This window comes from Pagrus pagrus (assembly GCF_965226575.1).
Source record: "Pagrus pagrus genome assembly, chromosome: 15".
Classification (NCBI taxonomy): Eukaryota; Metazoa; Chordata; class Actinopteri; order Spariformes; family Sparidae; genus Pagrus; species Pagrus pagrus.
Genome location: NC_140199.1, coordinates 16,735,821 through 16,763,648, shown reverse-complemented (window position 1 = coordinate 16,763,648; position 27,828 = coordinate 16,735,821). Strand labels below are relative to the sequence as shown.

Genomic DNA, 27,828 nt, shown 5'->3' with positions numbered 1-27,828 from the left:
CAGGCTGTGTGGCTACACACACCAAAATCAGAGGAGCTGATTTTTTTCAAAGTTTCTTTTCAGAGGTGGAATGAAAGCAGGACCCGGGGCTTTTCTTTTTCATTTCACATCAAGCAGAAAATCAATAAGTGACACACTAATGATGCAAAAACAAAAACAAGGCGTCGTACCTTCAGGCCAGACAAACAATTAAAAATTCATATTTCTGTTAGTTTTGAGGGCTGCGCCTGTGAGACGCAGCATCAGTGCAAAGTGTGATAGACATCTACCGCTGCGTTGGGCTTCCCTTGTTTCACTGTCGGTTTCTTCTGCCTCTCGGTCACAAGCACCACTAGTTTATTTCTCAAGAATAACGACACTCGATTCATGACGGGAGGGAACACGCTGCTGGATATTTAACTTGCTTTTTTTGCAACCTGTTAACGCAGCGCCCGGCCGCTGTCGTTCAGCGGTGATGCGTTCACGATCCGCGGCTCAGCACAGGGACCTGTCCGTCCAGCACCACACCGCGGCAAATGAGCCTGATTACAGCTCACTTCACTGTCTATAAAGCATGTCACCACACAGCCGTGAAGCCTACGCGTCTTAAAAAAGCCGGACTATGTTTGACAGAGAGCAGAAAAGTCGACTTTACTTACACAAAAACTCCGAAAAGCAGAACTCGGATGCCAATCTCCAAAGCCAGTTCTCGCATGTTTTTCCTGCGGTCCGGAGGCGACACGTTCATGATTCTGAGATAATCCGTCTAGTGAAAATGATACAAACGAGGTCAGTTCTGAGGGATGCTGCTCACTTTATAATCCACCTTTAACAAAGCGAGCGCTTCCAGGCGCGGAGCTCCTTAATCACACGCGCCGTGCGCCTCCATCGCGACTCGGTCACCTGAAGCAGCCTTCTCGCCTTCGCCTTGTCTCCTGCCGGTCTCCGTCTCTCTCAGCTCTTTCAGGCCCCTCGGGCGATTTTCTTTATTGCAACTCTGTTGCTGTCAGCGGCTCCTCTATCGAGCGAAAGTCTCCTTCATCCACTCCCATCAATCACTTCAACTGGGTCGGGAGCAGAAGACATGGGAAAACATTAGAGGTGCGGGTTAGTGCTGAGGGTGGAAGTGATGGGAGACTGTAAAGTAAAGAGAGAGACTCTGAGCGTCGCTGAGTGAGTGTGGAGTCTGAGTGGGTCTCTCTCTCTCTTCACTCTCTCTCCCTCTCTCACCCATTGGCTTCACAGATGACTAGGAGTTTCTCAAGCCCCACTCAGGACTTCACAGGAGGCTGGATGAATGAGTTCAGCGCTCCTGTCCAATAATGTTACCGGCTACTGCGAAGAACTGAATTTCTTCACGTCAAGTCTGAAGCCGGAGATGCCCACACGTCTTCTTTTGCAAGTCCAAGTCAAGTCTCAAGTCTCTTATGTCTGTAATGAGCTTTCTAACATTTGCTGTATGCCATATCCATATTTAAGCATTCAAAGCATGTACTGTTATTATCACTCCTTCATCTATTTAGCATTGTGTCGCCATTCATCAGTTTTTTTGGTATATGATCACTTTAAACACACTTAATGCATTTCAATATAAAAAAAATACAGACAAAGACAGCTTTCCTTTAGAGTTCATAACTGTATTTTGTCCTGTGACATGCAAGACAGTGACAGCGACAATATGGAGCAAGTATTGAGGTCTTACTCACCTTCGTAGCCAGCAGATGGTGGCAGCAGAACGTGGACTAGTAAATTACCTGACCGTTTTTACTGTTATGGCAAAGCCAGCACTATGTGAACAAGTGTGGCAAGCATACACTCAACATTCACAGCTGACTAACTGAACTATCCGGGTGTGTTTTCAGATGCCTGTTCGACGCGGTCGATCCAGCGTCCTTTATTTTGATTCCGCAGACGTTGCATTTGGCGGGTCTTTTGTTTGGGCCCTGTGTCTTTATAGAGACACAGGGCACATAGAGGCAACAGAGTTGCAATAAAGAAAAATCGCCCGAGGGGCCTGAAAGAGCTGCGAGCTTAGGCTGCGAGCATGTGAAACGGGAGGAAGGGAGAGAGGGAATGACCGTCTTAAAAAACAGAGATTGTTCACGAGCCCCAGATTGCGAATCCAAGTCAAGTCTCTGTGTGTGGCGATTTAAGTGCGACTTGAGTTCAAGTGGCAGACTCAAGTCCCCATTTCTTTCTGAAGCCGAGTGACATCACTCCTGAACAAACATCTCCTCATAAATAATGAAGCCCTCACAGTAAATGTGACAAAGCACAGGGCCAGTCTGGTAGGTGTTCATGACCGGAACGTCACTGCTCCTGGAAGCCATTAGGCCCAACACTCAGACTGACATGTGATATTTCATTACTGTGCCATAAGAACGCTGGTGCAGGGGAGCCCTCCTCTCTGTTGGCTCCTCCACATACTTTCCAATCATACCACTATGAAGAATCTAGCACCTCAGGGTCCTCGCAGTCAGACAGTGATAAAGGAGCAGAGGCAGCAGTGTACCTACGGGCCAGGAAACCTGGCCAGCACTTCATAGATACACATGAATATTTGATGCCGTCTAAAACCGGCCCTCCTGCATTACCTGCCAATCCAAGATATGCCTCTGTGTGTATATGAATGTGTGAGAGGGGGAGACTATCATGAAATAAAAAGCCCCTGACCCAAAAACTTTCCAGAAGCCTTTCTAGGTCAACTGAAACTGACTCTGCATGTGTAATTTCCGTGCCGGTTAACAAGACATCCTGTTAGCTACATACAACTAAGATGAATGAACATATGCATGCACACGCTCAGGTACACAGTTGAGGTTTTGATCTGCTCCTTTCTTACACTGGAGTAGTGGGTGATGCGCCTGAAGTCTTTGCCAGCCTCGCTAATAAGGACAAAACAAAACAATAGGAGACGTAAGATGGCGGTAGGTGAGGAGGTGAGCTCTAACTTCAAAGCTCTCAGGCAGCCATCAGACCTCTCAGCTTTTAGAGAGTGTGTCATGTTTATTATGAGCTATCAACATGGTTTTAGCTCGCAGCATCGCAGCGCTTGCGAGTTGGATGATTCACTCCGGTCAGGAGGGCTTTACAGACCTTTCCCCGCATCAGCACAGGACATGATAAACACTCAATTATAGGGCAGAAAATGGTGCTCTTTCTGGTTATTATCACGCTGGCTTTGTCTTTGTTGTTTGTTGAGCTATATCAAAAAGCCATAACCGTCCGTTTCATCAATATTCTTTTATTTACCTGCATTAATTGCAATCGGCATCTCAATATTTCTGTTTCTTGACCCACCTCTTGAGCTCTATTTCTTTCTCTGCGAGGTTGACTGTGAGTCACATTCCCTGAGGTTGTGCTTACAACGCAGAGTTAGACATATGGCACGCTCAAAAATAGGTCGAACTTCAATAAATCAAAGTTGAATGCATCGTTACGAAGTCCTCCTAATCACCTCGGTGGGTATGGGTGGATGTACTCTTCTCTGCTTAGGATAGTCTCTGTGACAGTGACTCATCATGCTGCGTACGGATTGGTCCATTGCTCCCAGGGTTCTAAGCTTTATTGGGCATCTCTGCTCATTACACTTTGGGTGAGGTTTTATTGGAAAACATCCCTCATTCGTGCTTTATATACAGAGTTATATCAGGATGTGGGCAGCGTTTTTACATGCTGATCCACCTAAGGGGGTGTAAAGTTTGATACTGTTGTATAATGCTACTACGTGATAACATACTCCTTCGCTGAGCACTGTATCTGTGGCTACACAAGATGTACATCAGACAAAAAGTGATGTGTCAGAAGATGGAAGATGAAGTAGTTGTACTTGAAGGGTGGCATGAAGGGGAAAGCAACCAAGTTTTATCTTTGGGGTTCCATAATTATTCCCTAAAAAAAATTTATTCAGCTCTGCCAACTGTGTCAGTCAATTCAACATCACGCCTAAAAGGGAAAGAGACACATTTCACAACTCAGAATGGTTGACATCCTCGATCAACAACAATTTGGCTCTCCAATTACAGAATCAGTCATCCAGCGAGTTTTGTCCTGATCTGACCTTCATGAACTTGGTGTCTTTTGTTCTTGGCAACTAATGCGTCAAAAACTGGGCATGAAATTACTTTGAAATGCAGCATAATAGTGAAGTAAAGTGTTTTAAAGCTAAGAAAAACCTTTCTGAGTCCAAGAGTCATATTTCAACCAGTATTTGGCCATTCATCTGGAAAATTTCCTTACTTCTTCTGTCCCCTTGGGCAACTTATGTAGGGATATTCTTTTATCATTTGCCCCGTTATGAATTTTTCACATTATAACTGAATATATCATGCACTTATTTAAATAATTCCTGCCAAACAACTGAAGCGTTAACATTTTTTCTAATGTGACAGTTAAAACACATCTATGTAACTTCTTCTGAACACCTGCCAGGTGTCTAATGACTTTGTATGTCATTAGAATAGGCACATACACACACAAAAAATGATTGATAGCTTTAAATACTTATACTAAAAATTGAGCTAAACAAAATAGTTTCTTTTTTTGTTGTTGTTTTATTGAGGTCTCTAAAAACTATTCAAAAGAATCAGTAAGTGAAGGGAAATAACTCAAAGGTAGACATATTGCTTTATATAAGAGATCACAACTTTAAAGTGCGGGAGTCACTGCTCTCAAGGAAGAGTGCTGAGCCACTTAAGTTGTCCTGAGGTCAGCTGACAAGAGCTGTGCCAGCTAATTTCAGTTTGAGTATATGTTAAATACAATTTATCTTGGCATCAGGCTCTGATTTAATCATTGCCTGTGACTGGAATTTTTCAACCACCTAAAGTAAAGAGAAGAGAGATCGATAGTCCATTTCAGTGGACTGCACTGCTTCACAACAACTTGAGTCCAAGTTTTCATCCTGTGATGTGAACTATTAATATCCACAGTTTGGTCGGGGCAGAATCATAAGTTTTAGGTGAGTAATTGCTTAAGGATCCTGGTTGACACAGTGTTGTTTTCAATAGCATGCTGTTCTGTCTAGTCACATTGGATTGACAGCATACAACTCCGATCAAAATTATTCATATTTAACACACAGGTAGTGTAGCTTGAAGCCGCTTTTGATCTTGCTACAAATTCTCATATTACTTGCATGCAACATCTGCTAATAAGAATGAAAGCAGTGACCCATACTGATAAAATATCTTTTTGTCATTCACCCTTTGTCTGACCAAAACTTTACCTTTGGTTAAATTAAAAGATAAGACACACCTTCAGTGAACCGGACCGAGTTGATATTAAAATGTCGACTGTCTAATTCAAAAGATCTCTCGGAAATTGTGACGCAAGCGACAGCCAGATTTTTCTCTGGGGCCCACACTCAAGCTAATTGATTGGCAGCAGTGAGACAAAAAACCTGTTGAGGTCTGGACATATAAGTCATCTTGGCTCTGATTGGTTCCTGTTCAGTGCATGTCCGGCTATATTTTTAGAGAATATATCAAGTAGGTGTTATCTAGATACTATTGCAAATCAGGATGGTATTTGACCTACTGTAACAAATTTTCCGTAAAATCTGGATACAGAATACGATTTGTTTACAGTTTCTTTGTTTTTACCCATATTTAATAATGTTTTTACAGTTATACTGTAACTATTAGTGTTGATGATGAGTTGTGGAGTCTCAGCCTGGGGAATGAAGCTGCTCCATAGTCTTGTGGTATGGCAGCGGAGACTTCTGTATCTTTTTCCAGATGACCATCCTGATGTGCAGTAGCTGTACTCCTGGTAAGTGAAGACTGAGTGAAGGGCAGTAGATCTGTGGATCTGTTGGTTCTGAAAGCACACTGGTGAGGTTCCAGGATGGCAGGGATGTTAAATTTGATATTCTGGAGAACCAGGATCTCAAAAAATTCAGAACGTGGGTGAGATTTTTAATTTCTTTTTTACTGTGAAAGAAAGTAATTTCTTTTTTTCCCAACTGTTTGCTGTTTATTCCTACATTTTAGTCTGAATACCAGAACAACAGTTGTTCTCACATTTTTCAAAAAACATATGAATGTAATAGGGGTGGGGCAAAGTATCAATACGACAATATATCGTGTGATACGTGTATTGATACACTGGTGCAAATATAGATATTTTAAATAAAGAAATAAGGCTCTGTAGACAGATTTCAAAGCCAATTTGACCCCCAAGCGTCGCTACTTCATGGCTCCTCACAATGGCACTTAGCACATACCCACATACTTATCACACACAAGAAGAGGAAGTTTACAGTTGGATAATGGCAGACAGCAATGTTAAGAAAGTTACGTTGAATGATGCCCCAGCCACGTTTAGGACAAACAAAATTGATAAACACTATTGTGGCCCTGCGATGAGCTGGCGACTCGTCCAGGGGTGTACACTGGCCTTCGCCCATTGAAAACTGGGATTGGCTCCAGTAACCCCCGCAACCCCCTGAAAGGGGGGGATAAAGCGGTAACATCCCCGCGACCCTCACGGATAAGCGGCAGAAAATGAGATGAGATGAGATAAACACTATTGTCTGGTGAAAGTAAAGATACACGGGCAACACCACGAACACCACTTGCAATGCCACCACCCTGATCTCCTCGTAGAGAAAGCGGCTAATGCTTTGTGAGTCAATCTGCAGCAGTGAATGCAACGTTTAAGGCAAAGCTCCCTTTCATGTCACCGAGGGCTGCCAGTATTATGAAGTTGATCGCTGGGTTTATTTGCAAGGACCTCTGCCCATACAGTGTGGTCGGAAATGAAGGTTTCTGCCAAATGCTACAAACACTGGAGCCAAGGTGTGAAATACCAAGCAGAAAGTATTTCACCAAAAAAGCTATTCCAGCTCTTTATGATTAGACGAGTGGAAAGGTGGAGGATGCACTCCAGACTGCAGAGAGAACTGTGCTCACCTGCTATGATTTGACTTCATCAGTGTGTTCAAAGACACAGTAAGAATACTTTTATGAATTATGATGGTATCTACATAAGTTCAGTGACACAAAAGAACACTTAATGCACATTATTTTCACGTGTCCAACTGTTCTGTTTTCACATTTTCAGTGAACTACATGGAATATCGCAATATATATCGCAATATGCATCGTATCCCAATGCATCGTGATATAATCGTATCATGACCCATGTATCATGATGCATGTTGTATCGTGAAGTCCTTGCCAATACCCAGCCCTAGTATGTAACTATACGTATCAAAATGGAAATTATTTTCATATAATAGTGTATTATGTTTTTTTTCTATGGGTTATATGTATTACTATACTCTATGTCAAATCCACTGCCTCAGGATGGATACAAAAGCAGTTAAAGCTAAATATAAGTAAATGGCTCTGAAGCTGTACATTTGTATTGAACCTGTATATTAATGTGAGATGTTGTGAATAGAGAAAAGAGGGAAGCTAGTGTATAATCATGTTCCTTTCACTGTCCCCCATTTTTGTATACTCCTAATCTTGCTCTGGGTCTTTAAGTATAACACAGCTTGACTAATCCGCTCATCATCACACTTATCAGTGCTAATGCCATCAGTGAAATTCGTAATTAATGTCAGCAATTAGTTCTGCCTTTGACAATGACACACAGTGATGAAATATTAAACTGCGACAAGAATAGGAATATAAATGCAGCTCTTTTTGTCTGGTTGGGGCCTACTGGGGTTTTATCTGATTTGTAACTCTGTCAAACTGCCATCCATTTGCTCTATTGTAATTCAAGTTATTGGATACAGTAGCTATTGCAGAAAAAGGTTCTGCATCTGGCTAGATTAATTTCTGGTCAGAGCTGAAATAAACTTTTCTGAGTGCCAGTTTATGATGATAGTTATGAAAAATGCCAATAATATATATTTGTAAACAGTTTATTAATATTTTCACACTGTTCAGACTAACTTTATACACACCATGCCTCACATACAGAGCGTGACTGTGAACTACTCTCTTCTCTTATAATTCTATCAGATACTTGCGGCTTCACAGCTAAGCCACGAATTACCTGGAATGAGAATCTTGTCGCTGATCAATTTCTCGCACACCTAAAGCGAGAAATCATTTGGATTTTAGCGTGGATCCACAATCCTTTCTTTAAACAAGGTCAAGAGAAAATATATTGATTCAGAGATGTTCTTGTTGGGCAAAGAAAATTTATTGATTTACCCAGGGCTGTACTTTGTTGTTGAGTACACTGTCTCTTATTTGTTTGTGATTCTACACCTGTTCACCATGACTGCATGGCCTTTTCACCCAGCCTGCCACTCTCTATGGGACTTACTACAACTGTATACTCAGTCTCATAAACAGTAAACACCTACTTTCTGTGAACATCAGAACCAAACTTTTAATAGACAAGGACAACACCTTATTGTCACCTAAACTCCAAACATGACAAATGAACCACAAGAATCGCACAGCATTTTGAACTTTCAGGTGGTGTTTCCTATTCAACACGCGGCTTCATCACCTCCCCAAATATTACTTCATCACTATGGAATCTAACCGCCAAACTTTCTCATTCTTTTTTGAACACATGGCAATAAATCTTCATGTTCACTCAAATAATACGAGTCTCTCCTGATTGAACGTACATCGTTATTGTTGCTCAGAGAGCGAAGCCTTTCTTGTGTAAATGTTCAATTCCTTCCTGAAATGCCTCTGACTGAACCAGTACTATTTATTCCTTTGTCAAGTCACGGTCCACCCACACAGGTGTTTTTCTTAGCGCCCTTCTAAGGATTGTTTGGGTGTGATTGACGTCTCCCTGACGAAACATGTCATCCAGAAATTTCTTTGATATATTACTTAACCATTTTCCATATTACACCGCACTGCTGCCTCGAAATTACTTTTCCACACAACAAATCTACAACAGCAATACTGTTTTGAATGAAACATAATGATAATTAATTATTGATGATTTATTCACAGAATAGTTGATATTGATAGTATCATCTGGGTTGCTGTGCTCAGGAGGCAGAGCTTGGACGTCCATTAACTGGAGGTTCAGTGGTTCAATCCCTGCATGTCAAAGTCCGCTGGGGCAGGATACTGACACCAAATTCCTCCCAGTGTCTGTTCCATTGGCTGAGCATAGAAATATTGTAGGGCACTTTGGATAGGAAGCACTGTATCTCTCCTGATGAGCAGGTTGGCACTGAGCATGGCAGTATCCGCCCTTGTAAAGCATTTTGAGTGGTCGGTAGACCAGAAATGCATCATATAAATCCAAGCCCATTAACCGTTTTAAAATGTTAACTGTCAACATATTTTATTTGCTGCGCGATACTTTCTACTCTTGCTATAAAGTATCTACTTGTAGCAACTAAAGATAAAATATTTTTATGGTTCTGTTGAGATACTCACAGCACATTGGTTAAAATTAGGGAAAGATCTTGGGTTGGGTAAATACTGAAAATGCCAAAAGTGACTTAAAGGTGCACTTAGTTCTGGGGAAGAAACTAAAACTCAGAAAGGTCATATCTACAACATCAAGCAGGTCATAATACATACTCAAAGAAATATTAATTTGATAAATATCTTTCCATAACTTTCAGGCCCTATTTGTAAAGGACAGTTTGTTTATTCAGTTTATTAAGTCATGAACAATCATTGAAGATTTTTTCTTTTCTGAAATGTATTCCCCGAAACTACATATTTCACATTTAAAGCACAAAACACAACATGTTTACTTTATTAACTTTTAACCACAGCATGTTATGTTTTTTTTTTTTTTACTGAACCTAACCACACATGACTAAGGATGTGACTCCTGTGTCATGTTCATTGCACACCCACAATTTACCCTGACTACCTTTCGATGATTTATGTGTGTTAGACAAATGTAGCATTTCATACAATAGAAAAGTTGAAACAGTAAGCAAGACAGCTTTTACGTTTAGCATCAAAAAGTATTGAGGAAAACAAAAATTAGTAACTTATACATCAACCTATACAGAGGTCTAATAACATATCTAGTGGTACAGGGGTGCAGGACCTTTAAAATGTGCTCTTAAACACTCTCTCATGGATCACAATGAACCGAATGAACTATTGAACATCAAAGTGATATTCAGATTGTGCTTATAGACAATGATTTACATGTAAGATGTACATATTTGAACTATATATTCTCATTATTTGACAGGACTGTGGCCTTGTGCCCAGAATTGGCGGTAGTTCCTGGATTATGTGGTATTTTTGTCACTTTTTGTCTGAATGCATAATCTAAATTTCCATTAATGAGAAAGGACTGTGGTATTTCTAAGAGCCAGAAAGAGAGAAAAAAGATTTGTTGGATAAGAAATAGAGAAGCATAAATTAAGACCACTAGAGCAAAGTGAGTGATTACAATTGGTACACTTGGGCCATTGTACCCTGCTTCCTCATTCGGTTATTCACTGCAAAATGTATACTGGGAGAGCTGTTATGGAGAAAAAGGATTCTCCAATTAAGCAGACAATGCCAGTACTAAATCCTATCTCAGTTCCTTCGAAAAAGGTCACTGATGCAACTATGTTCAGCCAGCCAGATTGGTCATTGAAGCTCTGTGAATTTATCTGAATGCAGTAATGTCTGACACCTTCTGCACTGGGGACTTAAACTGCTTTCTGCATGGATCTGTGTTTTATGTGACACATGCAGCAGATGCTACGGGCTAAAGAACTCATGAAACCAGCGTGAACTTTATCAAGAAGATTAAGTAAGCTAACACACATAGTGTGGTAAAGCCTGTCCTCATCAGAAAAATGAAGAACAGTGCAAGTCTGAAAATGAAAGCAGCTTGTTACGACCCACATTTACTTTTTTTGTTAGGCGGCAACCTGCTGTGGCTGTAGTGTTATTACAGCTGTAAAGGAGCAGTGAAGTATACAGAATGAAAAGTCTGTATAAGGAGGAGGCTGCGGATGGACAGTCAGGTTAAACAAGCACAAGACTTTCATACAGGAGACCTCTGTCCGTGTCCAGTGTCAACAGTGATTACTTTGAACTTTCATGTACATAACGTAATGTAAATTACTTAGGTAACGTTGGTACATCTGTAACGGAAGTGATGAAAGTAAGCAGTTTCAGTGCCTAAACCTAACCAAGTAGTTGCCTTGCTTAAACCATACCAAAGTGGGAACGTACTGCAACGTTCATGTTGTTTGGTGATATAAGTCCTTTTGGAGATGCTGATTTGTTTAGGTGTTAGGATGTGTTGTGTTTACTCTCACTTACTTGCTGCTTTTCACTGTGTAATAAAAGAAACCCAAATCCATTAAAACTGATTAACAAGCAATGAAATACATGGGGCAGAGAAAACAAAGGTAAAACAGAGAGCAAAAGCAAATAAAAACAGTATAATGTTGTTACAGAAGTCTGGATATGATTTCAACTCCCTGGTGAAAGCTAAACTGCATTATGAACGGCACGCCTGAGCATGTGTAATTAAGTAAAAGAGAAAGAGAAGCAGGATGGGTATCAAACCCAGAGCGCTATCCAGCTTGTGCGTCTCCTCTCCTCTGAGCAAATTACGCTCTCTCCTTTCATGCCAAACTGCTTCCAGTAATTTCATTTTAATATGATTCTAAGAGAAACAAGCTGCGGTCTACGCGGCTCCTTGTTATTCATGGGAACTCAACCTGCCATCTGTTATAGCACCAAGTCTGTCAAAAACCAACCTAGATGTATTACCCTCCCCGCTGCATGGTGGCAGACACTGCTGTTTCATTGCAAACAGTGTGGTGTTACTCCACTTTATGCTTTTTAGTGATTTATGTCCTCCATGCTCATATGAGCCTCATCAATTAAACATGTTACAGATACTTAAAAATCTAAATTGCTTTACAGGATGCATGACATTAGAGAGTACAAGTGCAATTAACAATAAGAAGCGAGAAGTCTTTTGATTATTCCACCTCTGTTATAAGCCCTTTGATGTCAGAAATTAGTTTCCATACACCGATATAAGTCACTTCCATGTCCTACTGTCCTGCTTGTTTTCACATCTCCCAGTCTCTTAGACATCTCTTCATTGGGGCAGCTTTGTTCACATGTGAGGTTGTCATAGCAAAGAAGGCTTTTGATTTTTGCACATTAAAGAGGGCTATGGTTTTATTTGCCTTTGATTAAATCCTTGCCCAAAATGTCAATACCGTGCACATATTTTAGGGTAATAACGCACAGTAAAACGCACAGAAGTTGAAATAATGTGGCTCAATATGAAATCATGTGACATCATTCATCAAACAGAAAAAATATATATATTCATGTTTGTGAATATGAATTTCTGGACCAGTGAAAGGCTTTAGAGACATGATCGTAGGAAAGTGAGAAAGTTAACTTTGGTATGACTTTGTTAAACCCCAGTCTCCTCAGCCTCTGTCATGGTACATGTCACACCTCCACTGTGTATCAGGGTGTTTTGCAAGGGTCATTCTCAAGGTTCATTGCCGAAGCTGCCTTTGAGACAATATGTTTTCCAGCTCTACCTGACTGTGCAGCCCAGTCTGCCTAGACACTGACTGAAACCCAGAGCTACAGTATCTTCTTCTCTGTCTTCTTCTTCACTCAGCCATTTATTCCATCAGCTAGTTATCCCCCCTTCAACCCTTTCTCTTTCCATTTCGACATTTTAAAACAATATTATGGCTAATACATATTGTATATATTTAAAACTACAAATACATTTGACCAAAAAAAACAATAATGGTGGGTTGTTAACATGTTGAAATGTTGATGTTCTTAATGCTATCCTAGGTTTTATTCCTCCTCAGAAAATGGCCATGATCCACAAACCCTATTTAATTTAATTGTAACCATGCATTGCATTCAGCAGTGCACTCTTCCATCACATGTACAGATAATGTTTTAGCATCCCATTGAATAGGAATTCAATGAAATTACAGCCCTCTGCATGCACAGTGCATTCTCCTATCACATGTGAAGCACACAGGCTGAAGGCTGGAGGCCAAAGGACTTAATAACTTGTTCTTCTGCTAGTTTTTGCTAGCTAGCTGCTACCATGTGGGGGGTACCTTGATTGAACAGGCAAGGTTGAGGAATTTTAATTAAACTATTTCCATTCATTCTTGTTAAGTGAGTCAACTCATTTAATTAAAGGTCTAGTCAATGAAAAAGTTTATTGTTTCATTTCTATTAGAAGGGTTTTCAATTATGTCTGCTTATAATTGTCAAGGTATTGAGTTTTAGATTAGTTACTTCCTATTTGAAGCTGAAGACTCGTTCCTGTCTTCCCAACTGTTTTCTGCGTTCACCTGTGTCTCATTTGTTAATTAGTCCCAGTGTGCTTAAGTTCCACTGTCCTGTTCTGCTCTTGTGTCTCACCTGTGCTTGCTCCTCCTGTTCCTCACGTCATCCCGGTTTGCACTTACTTTAATTCACTTGGTTTCTTGCTTTGTTGCCTGCCTTGTGTTTTTTGGTTTGCTTTTTGTAACTACCATCTGCCTGCCCAGACTGTGGCTAATTATCACAATAAGATGGTAAAAAGGTTTGTTTCTATCTGCACATGACATCATACAGTACATACAGCCTGGGAGAACAACCACCCTACATTTTCCTCCAGTTATTTCCCCTAAATTCCTGTTATTCCCACAGAAAGTTTCCACCTTCCTGGAATTTTTGCAACCCTAAGCCCAGCGTTTTTGACATGTCAGGAAAAGCCCAGGTGTTACTAATAATATCAATCATGTATCGTGCACAAGGGCCTATTAATTTTCATCAATTACACCTGTACTTTTCTTGCTGTGACAAGTCAAAATGGCCTATTGTGCTGAAATAGATATTCTAACCATGTCATAACTCAATGAATATTCTCTTTTGTTCCCTCTTTCATAATGAATTTGATTCTCATGTGCCAATGGATGAAACTACCCTCTCCGTCAACAAGTCATCCCTCAACGCTTCCCTGCTGTTGCCTCATGCTCTGTATAATCTCCTGCCATCAGAAAAAGGCTACTTTTATTGTCTCTGACCAACAAGCTTTCATCCTATCCCTGGCAGTGGGCTGAAAAGAGCACAGCAGTACGTCTAAAGTGCACGAGCAGGTCTGTGAAGCAGACACAAGACACTCCTTCAGCACACCGGGTGCAGTACTGGAACCCCCAGTGCAGCTTGGCATGGCCCAGTGGTGAGTCCTTCCAAAGGTGTTAGGTAACTGTCACTAATAGGGATGCACATTAACCTAGGCCAGCTTATGTCTAGGTATTCATGACTGCCGAGGGAAGCTGCTGTGGTGGCAGTGCCAGTGTAATAGGCTGAGCTTTCTTCATCCTCCTGCCCATTTTGGCACCAGCTTCTTCCAGATGACAGCTGGGAAGTCATTAGCAAACTACCACATTGCTCAAAACACAGAAGGACCTCTCTCACTCGGTGTGTAAAGACGCAACTGTTCGATGTCGGTACGGGTTTCAGACAAATACTTGCCTCTAAACAATATGAAAAAGGACTAGCTGAGGGAATTCTGCACGTCCTGTCTAAGCTTTATAATCTTAAATGGGAACGCTGTGTCATTTCAAAGGTTTGTCCAAATATCATTTGTGTATATCATATATGTGAAGACACTTTGATCAGTCTGGAAGTCTTTGTCACAATTACATCTTCCTTTCAGTCAAAACACACAAACACAGTTCCCCAGACTTACACTGGTATTTAGTACAAATCCTCACTTTCATGGTTTGTGTCACTGCTGCCAAGTGGCATTACACAAGGTCTCTGGCACTGCTGCTGAGTTTCATGAAAGGGTACGGCAGACATGGGAAATCTTAAAAGCAAATGAGCACTGTGTCTCAACAATGCAAGTGTGGATATAAACAAGCATTACACATTACATTACATTACAGCATTTTACATTTACATGGAAATGCTTTCACACTGAGATATTAGTGTAATGTGAGACTCATGACCACGTATATCTATAGGCTAAATGGTTTAGAAGAAGAGAAAAACTGCTCAATTTATCTTATAAACTGCATATTTCAACAGGCATACAGTATATTTCCACAGCAGACATGTTTTCATGTCAGGCCAGGAAACGCACAGGTGCAGCTAATTGATAAATTGTATAATGGCTGAGGACCATTTATGCTAGTTAGCTTCAGGCCCGTCATTAATTACAGCTGTGCATTTCCTGCTATGACAACTCAAACTAGAGAGACTAGCTAGCCACCAAGAAGAGGACGTAACTCACCGCGACTTTAAAACGTTACATGGCGCAGTCACATGCTCATGAGAATTTAGCAAACAACTTCAGGAAAAAAAGGTACGTTATAACTTTTTATGTAGGTGGAGGTGAAATGAATGACGCAGAAGTACTTACTGTATGACGCAAAGCAGTAGCCTAGTAAGCTAACATTTGCCCAAAGTTCTGACTAGCAAGGTAACATGTATAATTCAGTTATGTTGGCTAGCTAATGCTGAGCATATTTTGTCAGTTTTCTTCACGTTGTAAAAGGCAGCAGAGTCCTATATTTAACCCTGCAGTTTACACTTTAAACTAGATTAATTACACGATAACAACAACTGTTCTTTAGCTTAATAAACACTAAGCATAACACAAGTTAGTTATCTTGAAGTTTGAATTTACATGTTTACTGTTAAAATGTGTGCATTTACATGTTAGTGACAATGAAAAGTAACTTAGAGGTTGTGGTTTAATAGTACCAGTATCTATCTATCTATCTATCTATCTATCTATCTATCTAGTATCTAAAAAAGTTGGGGCTCTGTAAAACATCAATGAAATTGTAAAAATGTGATAATTTGCTAATGCTTTGTGTTTGCTTTGATATTATCTTTCAAATTTTACATCATCTCCATTTATTTTTGTAAATAAATGCCTATTCTGGATTTGATACCAGATACATGTTTCAAACAAGTTGGGACAGAAGCAACAAAAAGCCCTGGAAAGTTGTGTAATGCTCCAAAAACACCTGTTTGGAACATTGCACAGGTAAACAGGTCCATTGGTAACAGGTGATAGGACCATGATTAGGTATGACAAGGGCATCCTAGGAGGGCTCAGTCATTCACAAGCAAGGATGGGGTGAGGTTCACCATGTGACACACATGATTGTTTAAAGGATTTTACTACATGGGATCAGGAACACTTTGTATTTACTGACAATAGTTTTACAGTTTGTTTGCAAATGATTGCATTCTCTTTTTATTATGTATTACACAGTGTCCTGACTTTTCTGAAATTGGGGATCCATCCATCCATCCGCCAATACCAATGGCTGAGCGATTTAGTGGCCCAACCGCTTTTCTCACTCCAGACACTGTCTTTGAACAAGTTCTTTGTGAAGAGGGGGAAGAATAATATTGGATTTCCTACAGGCAGCCAAGAAGGATGGTCAGGTAAGTCAGGTATTTGCCACTCATTGAATATACATGTTAGTATGCTTGACATCATCTTCATCTCTTCTGTGACCCTTTTCTTGGTACTTTAAACAAAATGGCTTCAAACTTGAATCCTATTTGAGGCACCTCAGTTTCAAACACTTCTAAACTGCAGTTGAGAAAAATATCCACCAGAGAGCAGCAAAGCATCACTTTGCATCATCGTCGTGTACACACTGCATCATAAATGCAAGGAGGAAGGTGGTGATAAGAGAGGGGAACTTGGCTTGTCTTAGTCTGTTTTCAACATTGACTCAAAGAAAACAGATGTGCTGCCAACAACTAAGCATGAAGTACAACATATATACTGAAATGTCTATTTTCTGCATTAATCGCAATGAATTATACTGCTGTTACTTGAACTTCCAGTATATTGGCTACAGTGGTGCAACATCTCAGTAATAGTATGTAGAACAATACAGTTTCTCTATGACAAAGTCAGAACCTTTCTGAAACCTGCTCATGTAGCCATGACACATTTTTGTTTGTGCTTTAAGGCTTTCGGCTGTACCACTTGTATGCAGGAAGAACACAAGTCATCAGAATAGCAGCATTGTGAGTGAAATATTTTTTCTGTTGTTTTTCTGTTTACCTTTTAAACTGAAAGAAAATTCAAGGCCGTCATACTTCAGACTGAAGGCTGAATTGGAAAACACATCTGCTGCCTTACTCCACCACAGAACTGCATTTAGTTCCACATTAGAGCTTTGTCATGCTTTGATATCTTCCTTCAGTGAGTCTCCCTCTTAGTGATGACATTTGTAACATACAAGAAGAAAGGCATCTCATTATCAGCAAAGAATTACTGGCAGGGGATCAATTATCTGAAGTTGAGTGGCCTGCATGACCAATAAAAGGATGTGTTGCCATAACAATCTCTCTCCTTTTCTAGCGTTATAAATGAAACCAACAATAAAAGTAGAAAATTCACAAACTGTAACTTTTCAATTTGAATTCTAATATCAATGTATAAAGGGATCCTTGCCATAGCACTTTTGCAATATTACATAGCCGTGGATAGTGGGATAAAATGTCATGCTGGAAGCAAGCGTTTTACATCATTGCAATATGTGGTTAAAAATAGCACAAGTGGAGGATATTACTGCCCTTGCCTTATGTAAATTAGAACCACTTCTCACATCAGAAAGAAGTTGTTGGATATTTAAGGAGCCAGCAGATTTTTCCTCTGAAACAGGATGTTTTTTATTAAAGCTCGTCATGGATAGAGTTGCATTTAAGACCACTAACAATGGGAGGAACGTCTTTCATACATGAATGACAACTGAAGACAAGTGATGTGTGATGTTTTATCAAGGCTTGAAAGTAAACGTGGTTCTAAGGCCATGAAGCCGTGAATTGTGTGGAAAGAACTTTTTCAGCGGCACGTCAGCTTTGCTGCACCGTAAAACAATACTCAGCAGAATAAGAAATAAAGTTTGTAGATCTTGCTGGTGTAAAAAAGGACAGTCAAGGCATTTTCTTCCACTTGTGCATCTTAAGAAAATGATAATGATTCATTGTCTTGCTCATATACATATATTTGTAATAAAATAGCAGTAATGTATTGTGCCTTTTAAAATATAACAGATTTACTAAATCCACTATTCATTCCTCTGAAAAATGTTCACAATGACAGTTATTGTGGAATACTGACATGACCATTTAAGAATATTGAATAATAAAAACAAATCTGATTGTACCTAAGCATTGCATTGCTTTCACAAATCCAGCTGACTGCCTTGTAACCTCAAAGTAGTTCCACTAAAACAGCTGGCTGGGTATCTGGTGGTGGCTTCTTTCACCTTTTTCCCTCTAGTTGTAGCTGTAAGCCAGACCAGCCAGTCATTTCTATCCAAATACCCTTAAACATCAGCCATGAGAGACAAAAGACTGGTTGTTATTACCTGAATGAGACAGGTAAATCATTCTGCACGCTGTCCACATACAGATTTACAAATGTTAAGTGAAATCAGAAAATGAAGCCAAATAATTTTTAGATTAAGAGTGTAGATCAGAGGGGTTCTGGTAGAAATTAATCTCATAGATGAACAGTCCAAGCTGTCTCCGTCTGAGTAGACCGGCAATTAATGATCAGTATGAGCGTATACAGTTTGACAATGTCAATTACCGGTAATTAGGGATTTTTTCATCCAATGCAGATAACTGAGCACTTTTAATCAGGAGAGATTTTTTGATCAATAAATATTTGTTATAATGTGCACGTCAGATGACAAATGGGAGTACTGTGGCTGCCTACTTTTTTTGTTGTAATTCTTATTTTACACACTAGATGATGCTGTCACACTGGCTATTGCTCTTCAGATCCCTGACCTCTGTGGTTAAATAATGGATTTCAAATTTAATCTGTGTAATATATTAGCTCATAATCTTATTTAGGAGGCTCATAAATAGATCTCTTTAATCTCAGTGGATTCAGCCCTCTTCTGTGAAGCTTCAAATGATTTGTGAACACATTGAGCGTAATTATTTTACATCCTTCGCTGACAGTAACGCAGCAGGGCCATGCTTTTATATATGCTCTGGGCAAATATGGAACTCGTTTTAGACTGCATGCACGGGCACTATGTGAGAGATTTTTAATTGAGAAAACTAGATGCTTAGGAAGAACATTTAAAACCTCCGGGGCTGCACCTGTAAGTGCTGGGTTTTCTGGAGTGGAACCAGGAGGAGTGGGTGTAACACGGGACATCATGTAGGAGCTCCAAACAGGTGGAGGTTTATTTTGGGCTTGGTGGGTTTTTGGACTGGTAGTTCTGAACAAGGGGAAGTGAAAATTTTCAATGACCAGGGCGTTGGTGGTGATAGAGTGGAGCTAACGGGAGGCATAGAGAGAGAGAGAGAGAGAGAGAGAGGAGAAAGGAGGGAGGGAGAGAGGAGAGAGAGGGGTAGCAGATACTTGGTAACGCATCACAGCAGGACAGGCAATCGAATCTAAAGGCGCTCAGCCAGCGACGGACACGGACGAGGAAGGTAGGACAATATGATAATGACATGATCATCCTGCTATGAGTTGATAGTCACGAAGCAGTGTTAGAGGGGTGACTGCGGCACAGAGGAGCTTTTCACATCAAGGACAATGTTTTTCACTCTGTAGTGTAACATGTTCTAATCACTATAGCCGAGTTGTGCGTAATTCACCACTTTACGCTCACTAACAGTTCTCTTACTTTGGCATATGGCTATGCGGTGTCTTTTGAATTTGCGCACCAAAGAGTTGTAGAAGTAGTTGAATGAAAAACGAAGTAGTGTTTTGATGAGCGGTCAGTTGAATGGGAGGTGCGGGCAGATTATGGGCAATATAGTAATGCATTTGCTACCTCTTCGTTCAAGTTATGTTGTCTTTGGTAATGGTTCACTCCAACTGTTGCAGTTGTTTGTTCACGGGTTATTTTATCGGAGTAATTAAGCCGTCAGTAAACGTGAGGCAGCGTGCATGCCTGCAGAGGTGTCAGGTGCACGGTGTTATCTCAGGTAGCCCTGGCGTCTCCTAAAGTGGCGGCTGGGAAGCGCCTCGGTGCCCACTTATTTATTCATGTGTCACCTGAACGCAGCAGCGACGATACGCCAGGTTAAAGGGGAACACCACTCAGTTTGAGAATCTAACTATTAATCCTGCGGCCTGGGTCAGTATATTATTATTTTTTCTCCATCACATGTGTCCTTCTTGTAACTGTAGATACAGCCGTACCAGTCGCTAAATATTTTAATGAATGGCGCTTTAGTCTTCTTTCAGGAATACCTTCATAGACAGCGGATGCAACAATGCAAAGTAATGCAATGCAGATATTTGTGTTTTTCTTTTTACCCCCTGCTCTGAGCTCTCAAACCTTTCAGCCATTCAGTTTTTTTTTTTTGCCTGTGCTTAAATTGAATTTTAAATTGATTTATTATAAGCACCATATCTCAAGTCTGAATGACATTATGTGGATTGTAATGCCTGCAATGTTTTTCCAAGCAAGGCCAATGTATTGCATCTGGAGCTTTTTGATAAACTTTAAAGTTTATCAAAACTTTAACATGCAAATTAACATTAAATCATCATTATAACTCTGTAATTGAAAATTGTGTTCACACTTAATTACTTTAAATATGTTCAACAGTAGTATGCTATAATATATGACACTGTTGTGTGGAAGCAAACAAGTTATTATCACAGTTGGACCAGCACTTATAAATAAGTCATCCTCAAGCAGAAATTCACCAATTTAGTTGTTTTTGGCCTAGACAAGAGGCTGAAAATATGTTTCGTTCAACCTGTTGGATACAATGATGTCTTTGTACCAAATCAGAGTTAAATGATATAAAAGGGGTGAGTAAGCCTGTCCAGTCTCTGAGGAAATGCTGTCTCAACTTCTGCTGAAATATATGGTGGAAACTTTGGCCTGAGTAACCCTGGTTGTGGGTTCACTCTTATCTAATGTGTACTAAAGTACTGACACACACACACATACACACACACACACACACACACACACACACCATGCCTATGACAGTTTCCCTTTCTGAGTTTCTGTCAGTCTCCCTGAATTCATACAGAATATAAGAAGGAAGAAAAAAAACGTTAACTGGAGAGTCCATATCTGACGGACACCTTGACTGACAGGCTCAAATGAAACCCAGTATGAGGGAATCGAGGAATGACTTGCAGATACAGTGACTCTTCTGGACTATCCTATGAGGACACAGACAGGCAGCAGAGCAAGGATGAGGGCAAGAAAGGACGACATAAAATTGAAGAATGGTAAACTTGGAGATAAGTGAATGCAGAGTATGGAAAAGTGGTGGATATTAGAATTAAGCATCTCATTTTTCCCCAGTGGTGTCGATATAATTTTTGTAGTTTAGGCAAACCGTGGAACCATTTGGAGGGGTTTGGCATTGATTTCCAGGTGGAGATGCATGCCAATAGTCTATATACCTGCTCTTGAGTAACTATTAGGTGATGGCTCATGAAATTGATTAAATTTTTTTATTTATTTTTTTGTTTCTTACCTGGTTATATTTAGGATATCAGCGTCATTTGTTTTTGGCACACTAAGTTTGCCGTTGACAGGAATTGATTTTTATTGCATTTGTATTTATACCGTGGTGTATTTATGCTGACAGAATAATTCACTCTTGTGGTTTTAGTACAGTGCTCTGTATATGACAGCTTTAGACACAACTCACCTTAAATGTCAGTTTTCTGCCTTTTCACTGCTTTTGCAACATCCCTGGTACTTGCAATTATGATCATCTTATACTTCCCATTTTTCCCATTTCTTCACTCTTCTCTCTACTGGTCCAGCTGTGTGTGGTCATTAAATCAGTCAAGGCAGTCGGGCAGAACTGAAGAAAACAGGTTTGAGAGGAGGGGAGGGCTAAGGAGATGATTTTTCTCAGCCAACTGTATTACAGATAAACCTTCAGTTCCCACATGCCGCTGTCCTTATGGATGTGAAGACATGCTTTTCTAACTTCAGTGGGTAAAAGCCTCACAATGAATCTGATCACTGACAGTGCCTTTTTTGAGAGGACAGTTGTTTAAACAGTTGGTTGTAAACACAGCCATCCACATTAATCTTGTGTTAGTCTATTGCTCCTAGTCCCTGTATTAATTCATTATTAAGTGTGGAACCATTATGAAGCAATTTGGAAACTGAAATTTCCTGCAGGAAGGAATGGAGGCCTTTCAATCCTTGCAGTTAAAACATTCATATCTATGCTGGTAGCATTTACCATATCGAGTCATATTCTCCCCTGAAAAAAAAACATGCCATGTAAAACAAACAAAACAGCAATTTAATGGCAGCTTTGTTGTGTGACAAATCCTTGTTGTTGGTATTTATGCATGGAATGCTGCCCTGAAGTGTGGCTGAAACAGCACAGAGCGAGGGAGAGACACGACGGGACGGGATGAGAGACAATGAAGGGGGGAAGTGAGAGGAGAGGCGGGGTGGGTCATCTGTGTCGGAGAGGAGCTACTAAATGGTTTGTTTTGATCTTTCAACCGGGATGGAAACAGTCAGCTGTTGGCGGGATGGAATGACTGCGCTCTAACAAAGAGAGAGACAAAAGGAGATGAATGAGTCTCTACAGGCTATCGGCTGCCCTCTGACACAGCTGTCTGTGTTTATGTTGTCTGATATACACACAGGCCTCTGCTGGGACAGCTTTGCCGAGCTCATTGCAGCAAATAACGACCAAGTGATGGAGAAAGTCAGGCTAAGAAAATGGGCATTTTAAGACTGACAGCAAAATTTGTGGAAGAGGCAATCAGATCACATTATGAAGGCTTTGAATGTGTTTACTCGCATAACGTTTGAGCTAGTGGAGAGCTGAGGCAAATAAACATTGGGATGAATAGCCTGCTAATGCTGTGATTACAGTACAACACAAGGGAAACTCATTAACAATACATCTAATTGTCTCATAAAAGCAGTTCTAGTCTCTGCATATGTTGAAACAGGTGAAGTTGAAAACATTGTTATTCAGCAGAATAAAAGTCGAGTGGAGGACGAGAGGGACATGACGACATATTGATCTGTGCTGCTTCTATCAGTAGATGGATGTGAGGGGGGAAAAGTCATGGAGTGTATCATTATGTTCTCACCACAATTTGTCCACAAAAACACTAAAAGCCTGAAATCAGAGAGCTAAGATTGTTATGTCAGTCTGCACTCAGGCAGAAAGAAGGTGGCAGCAGCACGCATGGTTTCTTGCTTCCTGCACACCTCTTTGTCGCACATTACTTTTTTTTTAGACTTGTATCTTATGGAACAATTGGCTTCACAGAAGTCTGCTTATGAGTTGTTTCTGTACATCGTTTATATTTAGTATTCATTAGAGCTGCAATGATTAAATGTCAACTATTAACTTAATCGCCAACTATTTTAATTATCGATTAGTGGTTTGAGTAATTTTTTTTAAAGAAAAACAGGTGGAAATTCTCTGATTTGAGCTTTTTATTTTGAATATTTTCTGGTTTCCTTACTCCTTTATAACTCTGAACTGAATACCTTTTTTTATTGTCGACAAAACAAGACATTTGAGTCACATCATCTTGGGCTTTGTGAAGCAATAATTCATTATTATCGCTTATCGTCTCTCCATATAATTCTCAAGCCTGAAATTGAGATTTCATGTCTCACAATTCTAATGAGATAATAACTAATTGAGAATTAGAACTTTTTTTTTTTATCTCTGGAGTTTTGTTGTCTAGACTGAAATTAATGATGAACAGAACTTTGGGTTTCATTGTGTTATAGTGTACTTCAGTGAGTATTGCAAACTACTGAATTGATATTCCAACACTTCAGTAATAAGTGCCACATTAATCTTGTTCATATGGCTCTTTTGTTTCATTTGTATATGCAGATTAAGCGAACATTGGCTGTGCATTGCACAAATTACTTGACTGAACCAACAGTATCTTATAATTTTACTGCCTTTTTTTGCCCATCATTGAAGTGTTGAATGTCTGAATAGGAATTTATCAGTTTCATCCATGTTGTCTCTCTTTCACCATGTCACCTGAGCGCAATGCACAGACACTGCAGTGGAGTACAGTTGACATGTCTACAAGATGGAGTGTTATCAACATGTAACCTCCATCACTGCACCGTCAGTCATTGATCAGGTTTTAATGCTCCTACTACAGACACAGCTCCTCAACATTCACTTGACAAATGCGGTGCACACTCTCACACAGATGTGTCTCGGTGTGCGGCACATGATGGTGCTTCTCCCCCACTATTTACTCCAAGTGAACACTAATCAACCCCCACCCCTTCCTCCAGCCCCGTGTCACTCACACACACACACACACACACACACACACACACACACACACACACACACACACACACACACACATCACGGTGCTGGTCAGCACAGGACGGAGTGTGTATGAGTTGTGCCTGCTCAAGCGTTTTGTGACAGGGTGCTGTAATGCGGCGCCTTGCAGCGCTCCCATCCTGTTCCTGGTAATTACCATCTCCCTAGGTCCTGTGTAAGCTTCCCCGCGTCTCTCCCACAGTGTTTAGTTTTACTGTCAGTCCATACAGGATCAAAGAGGCTACAGGCGGTCTCCAGTGGGAGAACACTTTTGTCTTGGCATGTGTCCTACAGTTGCCTGTCTTGTGTTAGCCTGGCAGAGAGTTAGTGATCTTTTATTGAGAGGAGGCCCTGGCCAAGTCAAGTCGAGTCAATTTTATTTATATAGCCCATTATCACAAATTTGCCTCATAGGGCTTTACTCTCTATCTTTAGAGCCTCGATTCAGATAAGGAAAAAGAATAAAAGGTCTTTATAACTCTGGGAAAAAATGGAAGAAACCTCAGAAGAACAGAGGACGGATGTTTCTTTCAGGGTTGGGAGGCATGCAGTAGATGTTGTGTGTCCAGAATAGTCCAGCTGCATTCTGAAGAAGCAGTGATTTAGTGGTTTTGGGTACATTTTCAAAAACGTAGGTAAAGATGAGGACGGTTTAGATGGTTCTACCTCTGTGGAAAACTGTTGTCTGGTCTAGAGCCGACCGATATGCAGTTTTTGGGGCTGATACCAATATGGGGAAGTAAAAAACCCTGATGTCAGTAAATTGCCCGATATACACACATTTTTTTCAGTGGTCCCTTGAATGTGGTTATCAAACACTTGTGACAAAGATATATAATGGAGGCAGAATATTTTTACAGTTTAGTGATAAACATTACTGTCAAAAATGACATCAGTGAACAGAAACAGTAAACTTCCCTTGAAATGTAATAATTATAAATTATTGTATTATAAAGTATTGTTTTCTGCACTTTGTTCTTTAAAACCAAGAAGTTTTCATATTAACCTATATCAACAATGTACTGATGATACCGATATATCTCCGATAGGCCAATATCAGCCTGTCCATACATCGGTCGGTCACGACTACGTGCCTCTGTCTGAAAATGTCTGAAACTACTCTGGTTGCTGAACTTATGTTGTCCAGGAGATCTCATTGTTTGTCCAAAGACCTTGGCTACTAATTTGTTGGGAAAGTGGAACATCAGCAGCAATAATTTCACACATGACCCGGCCAAAGTGAACAGTTCACTCAGCCTCCGTGTGCCATGCCACTTTGATTATCATTTCTCCTCAAGAAGCACTACATGTTCTGCAGTCCAAGTGCCATCCTGTTTACATTGCACTCTTGTCATGTGAGTGAGGTTTGCTGAGTAAGGCTTTCAGAGAGTCATGTCATGTTTGAGATGAAGAGATCGGGAGGGCGGGAAGGAAGACATTACTCAGCTCATCAGAGCACTGCCATCCCTCCCTCCTCCCTGACGAGGCCAAATGTCCGCTAATCTGTCTGTGATCACTGTGCTAATGAGTGATGGCTTTTTCATGAGGACCGAGGGCGGGCAGAAATCTGCCATCGATTTGCTGTGATAATCCAGATCTGGCTGCCGACTGAGGCCCAACACTCCCTCCGAGAAGGGTGCCTTTGAGGTTAAGGCAAGTCAGACACAATTGCCATGTAATCAATAATATCGAGTGCAGTAAGCTATGAGATACAGCCATGTGGGCAGGCAGGCCTCTCTGGAGAGAGCACAGCAGGTCCAGATATTACTCTTCACTTTACACTGCCTTAATCACACATTACTGTCAGATACGCTATAGAACCACAACTCATTAAATAGACCTGGATCTCAGCCACCCTAAGCTTTGCCCAGTGGGAGCTGTATGTGTTCCTAATAGTCATTCTAGGCCTTAAAATAGTCTGCCTTTAAATCGGGATTCAGGGCAGGATCTCAGGCATATTGGCAAGTATTACAGGTGTAAACATTGGATGTGATTTAATGGACTCAAAATAGTTTCGGCTTTCAAAAGCCTGCTGTATAACTGTGGTAAACTGATGATTCATGAATACCTGGTGAATAATAACTCTTCTAACTAAAACAAAAAACCTCCAGAGCAGTCAAAGGATATCCTGCTTTTCAAAGAGAAATACTCTCAATCATAAGATATACTTTTCATTACTCTTTGGGTACAGGGAAACGGTCGTCTTGGACTCACACACAGCATGACAACACAACAAGGCCCACAGAAGACATATATTTGTTATGTTGACATTTTACATCAGGACACAGGAGAGACAATTATCTGCCAAAGAAAAAGAATTGGAAATGACTACAGAATACATATGATTGGACAAGCCAAGTTGCGTGGTAATTCAAGAAAGGAAGAGACACGAGTCAATGTAGATTAGACCAAGAAGAGAAAATGGGAAGAGAGAGATGACTCAAAAGAGTGAAGAAGAAAGGAAAACGGACAGAAAAAGGCTAGCGTGGAGAGAGTGAGAGACTGGTACGAGATGTTGTGATGGGTGGGGGGGGAGTTGAGCAGAAGATGAGCAGTGACTCTGACAGAGTGACGGAGGGGGTGAAGAAAGTGAGGGATTGATAGATGGTGACAGTATATCCAGTGGAGTGGGACAGTGCCGCAGCGAGGCCCAGCTCGCATTGAGGACCACGTCTCTGCATAGTCCTGTTCTCTGCAGTGTAATTGACCTATGCGTAACTGACTTATTGGAGCATGTCATTCTGTCCTCTGCTAAATGTAAACCTAGATCATGCTTCTGCACTAATTACTAACTTACCTCCTTATCAAAGGCCCTTGCTTTCATTCAATTTTGTTTGTCTGTGCACAATGGCATTCCTCCACTATTCTTAATCGCACAGTCTGTGATCTAAATGGAGCTCTAACACTAGACAAAGCCAAAATGCTAATATAGGTTCTTCAATGCTACAAAAGTTTTGTTTACATCAGGGAAGTTTCTTAGTTTCTAAACTGGTCTGTATTTTCATTTATGATCAACTGGACAGTACATATTTAATCTGCATGTCTTCAATTCTATGTTTCACTCTACCTTGAATATATGCTGTCAAAAATGACAAAGTAAGTAAATTTTTAACTGAATGGGTTTTTTACACTGTAATAGGGAGGCCAGGGCCACAGATAGTGTTCTGGGGGTGCTAAGCAGGGTTTGATTACCACCAGCAACCTTCCCACACCTCTCCACCACATAGTTATTGTATGGCTCACTCAAGTTATTCCTTTACCATACAGTGTGCAGTGTGTGGAGCATACACTTTAAACCCCTGCAACTTCAGTAACAAAGAAAACTAAAGAACTATTTCACGTACCATTGTGAATAATGTCATTTCAAGTGGTGCTCAAACAATTCAGTAGTGGACTTAGGAATACTTATTTGAGAGCAGTAACAACATATTGGCTTGCCTGGTGTTTAGATGGTCAGTTCATCAATACACAAAAAAAAATATATATATATATATTTTTCCACATAGTCCTTAGAGTATCTTATCAAAAGTGTTGTGAAAGTACCCAAAAGTCACACTTGAGTAAAAGTAAAGACAGTGTCAAAATATTACCATTACAAACT

The 27,828-nt window shown here is 40.4% G+C and overlaps 2 protein-coding genes across 4 annotated transcripts in view; one reads left to right on the top strand and one right to left on the bottom strand.

The window, feature by feature from the left end:
- plpp4 (phospholipid phosphatase 4) overlaps positions 1–17,088 on the bottom strand; it is a 73,314-nt gene extending 56,226 nt beyond the window's left edge. The window contains exons 1-2 of the mRNA XM_084375970.1: positions 16,984–17,088; positions 639–1,043 (exon numbers count right to left, since the gene is read on the bottom strand). Of these exons, the coding sequence (XP_084232096.1) occupies positions 639–727 (89 nt within the window). The 5' untranslated portion in view covers positions 728–1,043; positions 16,984–17,088. The remainder of the gene's footprint in view (positions 1–638; positions 1,044–16,983) is intronic.
- The window catches only part of cdh23 (cadherin-related 23), a 174,082-nt gene continuing 161,416 nt past the window's right edge, over positions 15,163–27,828 (top strand). For 2 of the 3 annotated variants that reach the window (XM_084375966.1, XM_084375964.1), the window contains exons 1-3: positions 15,163–15,252; positions 16,174–16,349; positions 16,889–16,946. In XM_084375966.1, the coding sequence (XP_084232092.1) occupies positions 16,342–16,349; positions 16,889–16,946 (66 nt within the window). In that variant the 5' untranslated portion in view covers positions 15,163–15,252; positions 16,174–16,341. The remainder of the gene's footprint in view (positions 15,253–16,173; positions 16,350–16,888; positions 16,947–27,828) is intronic. The other variant, XM_084375965.1, reaches the window with a different exon arrangement.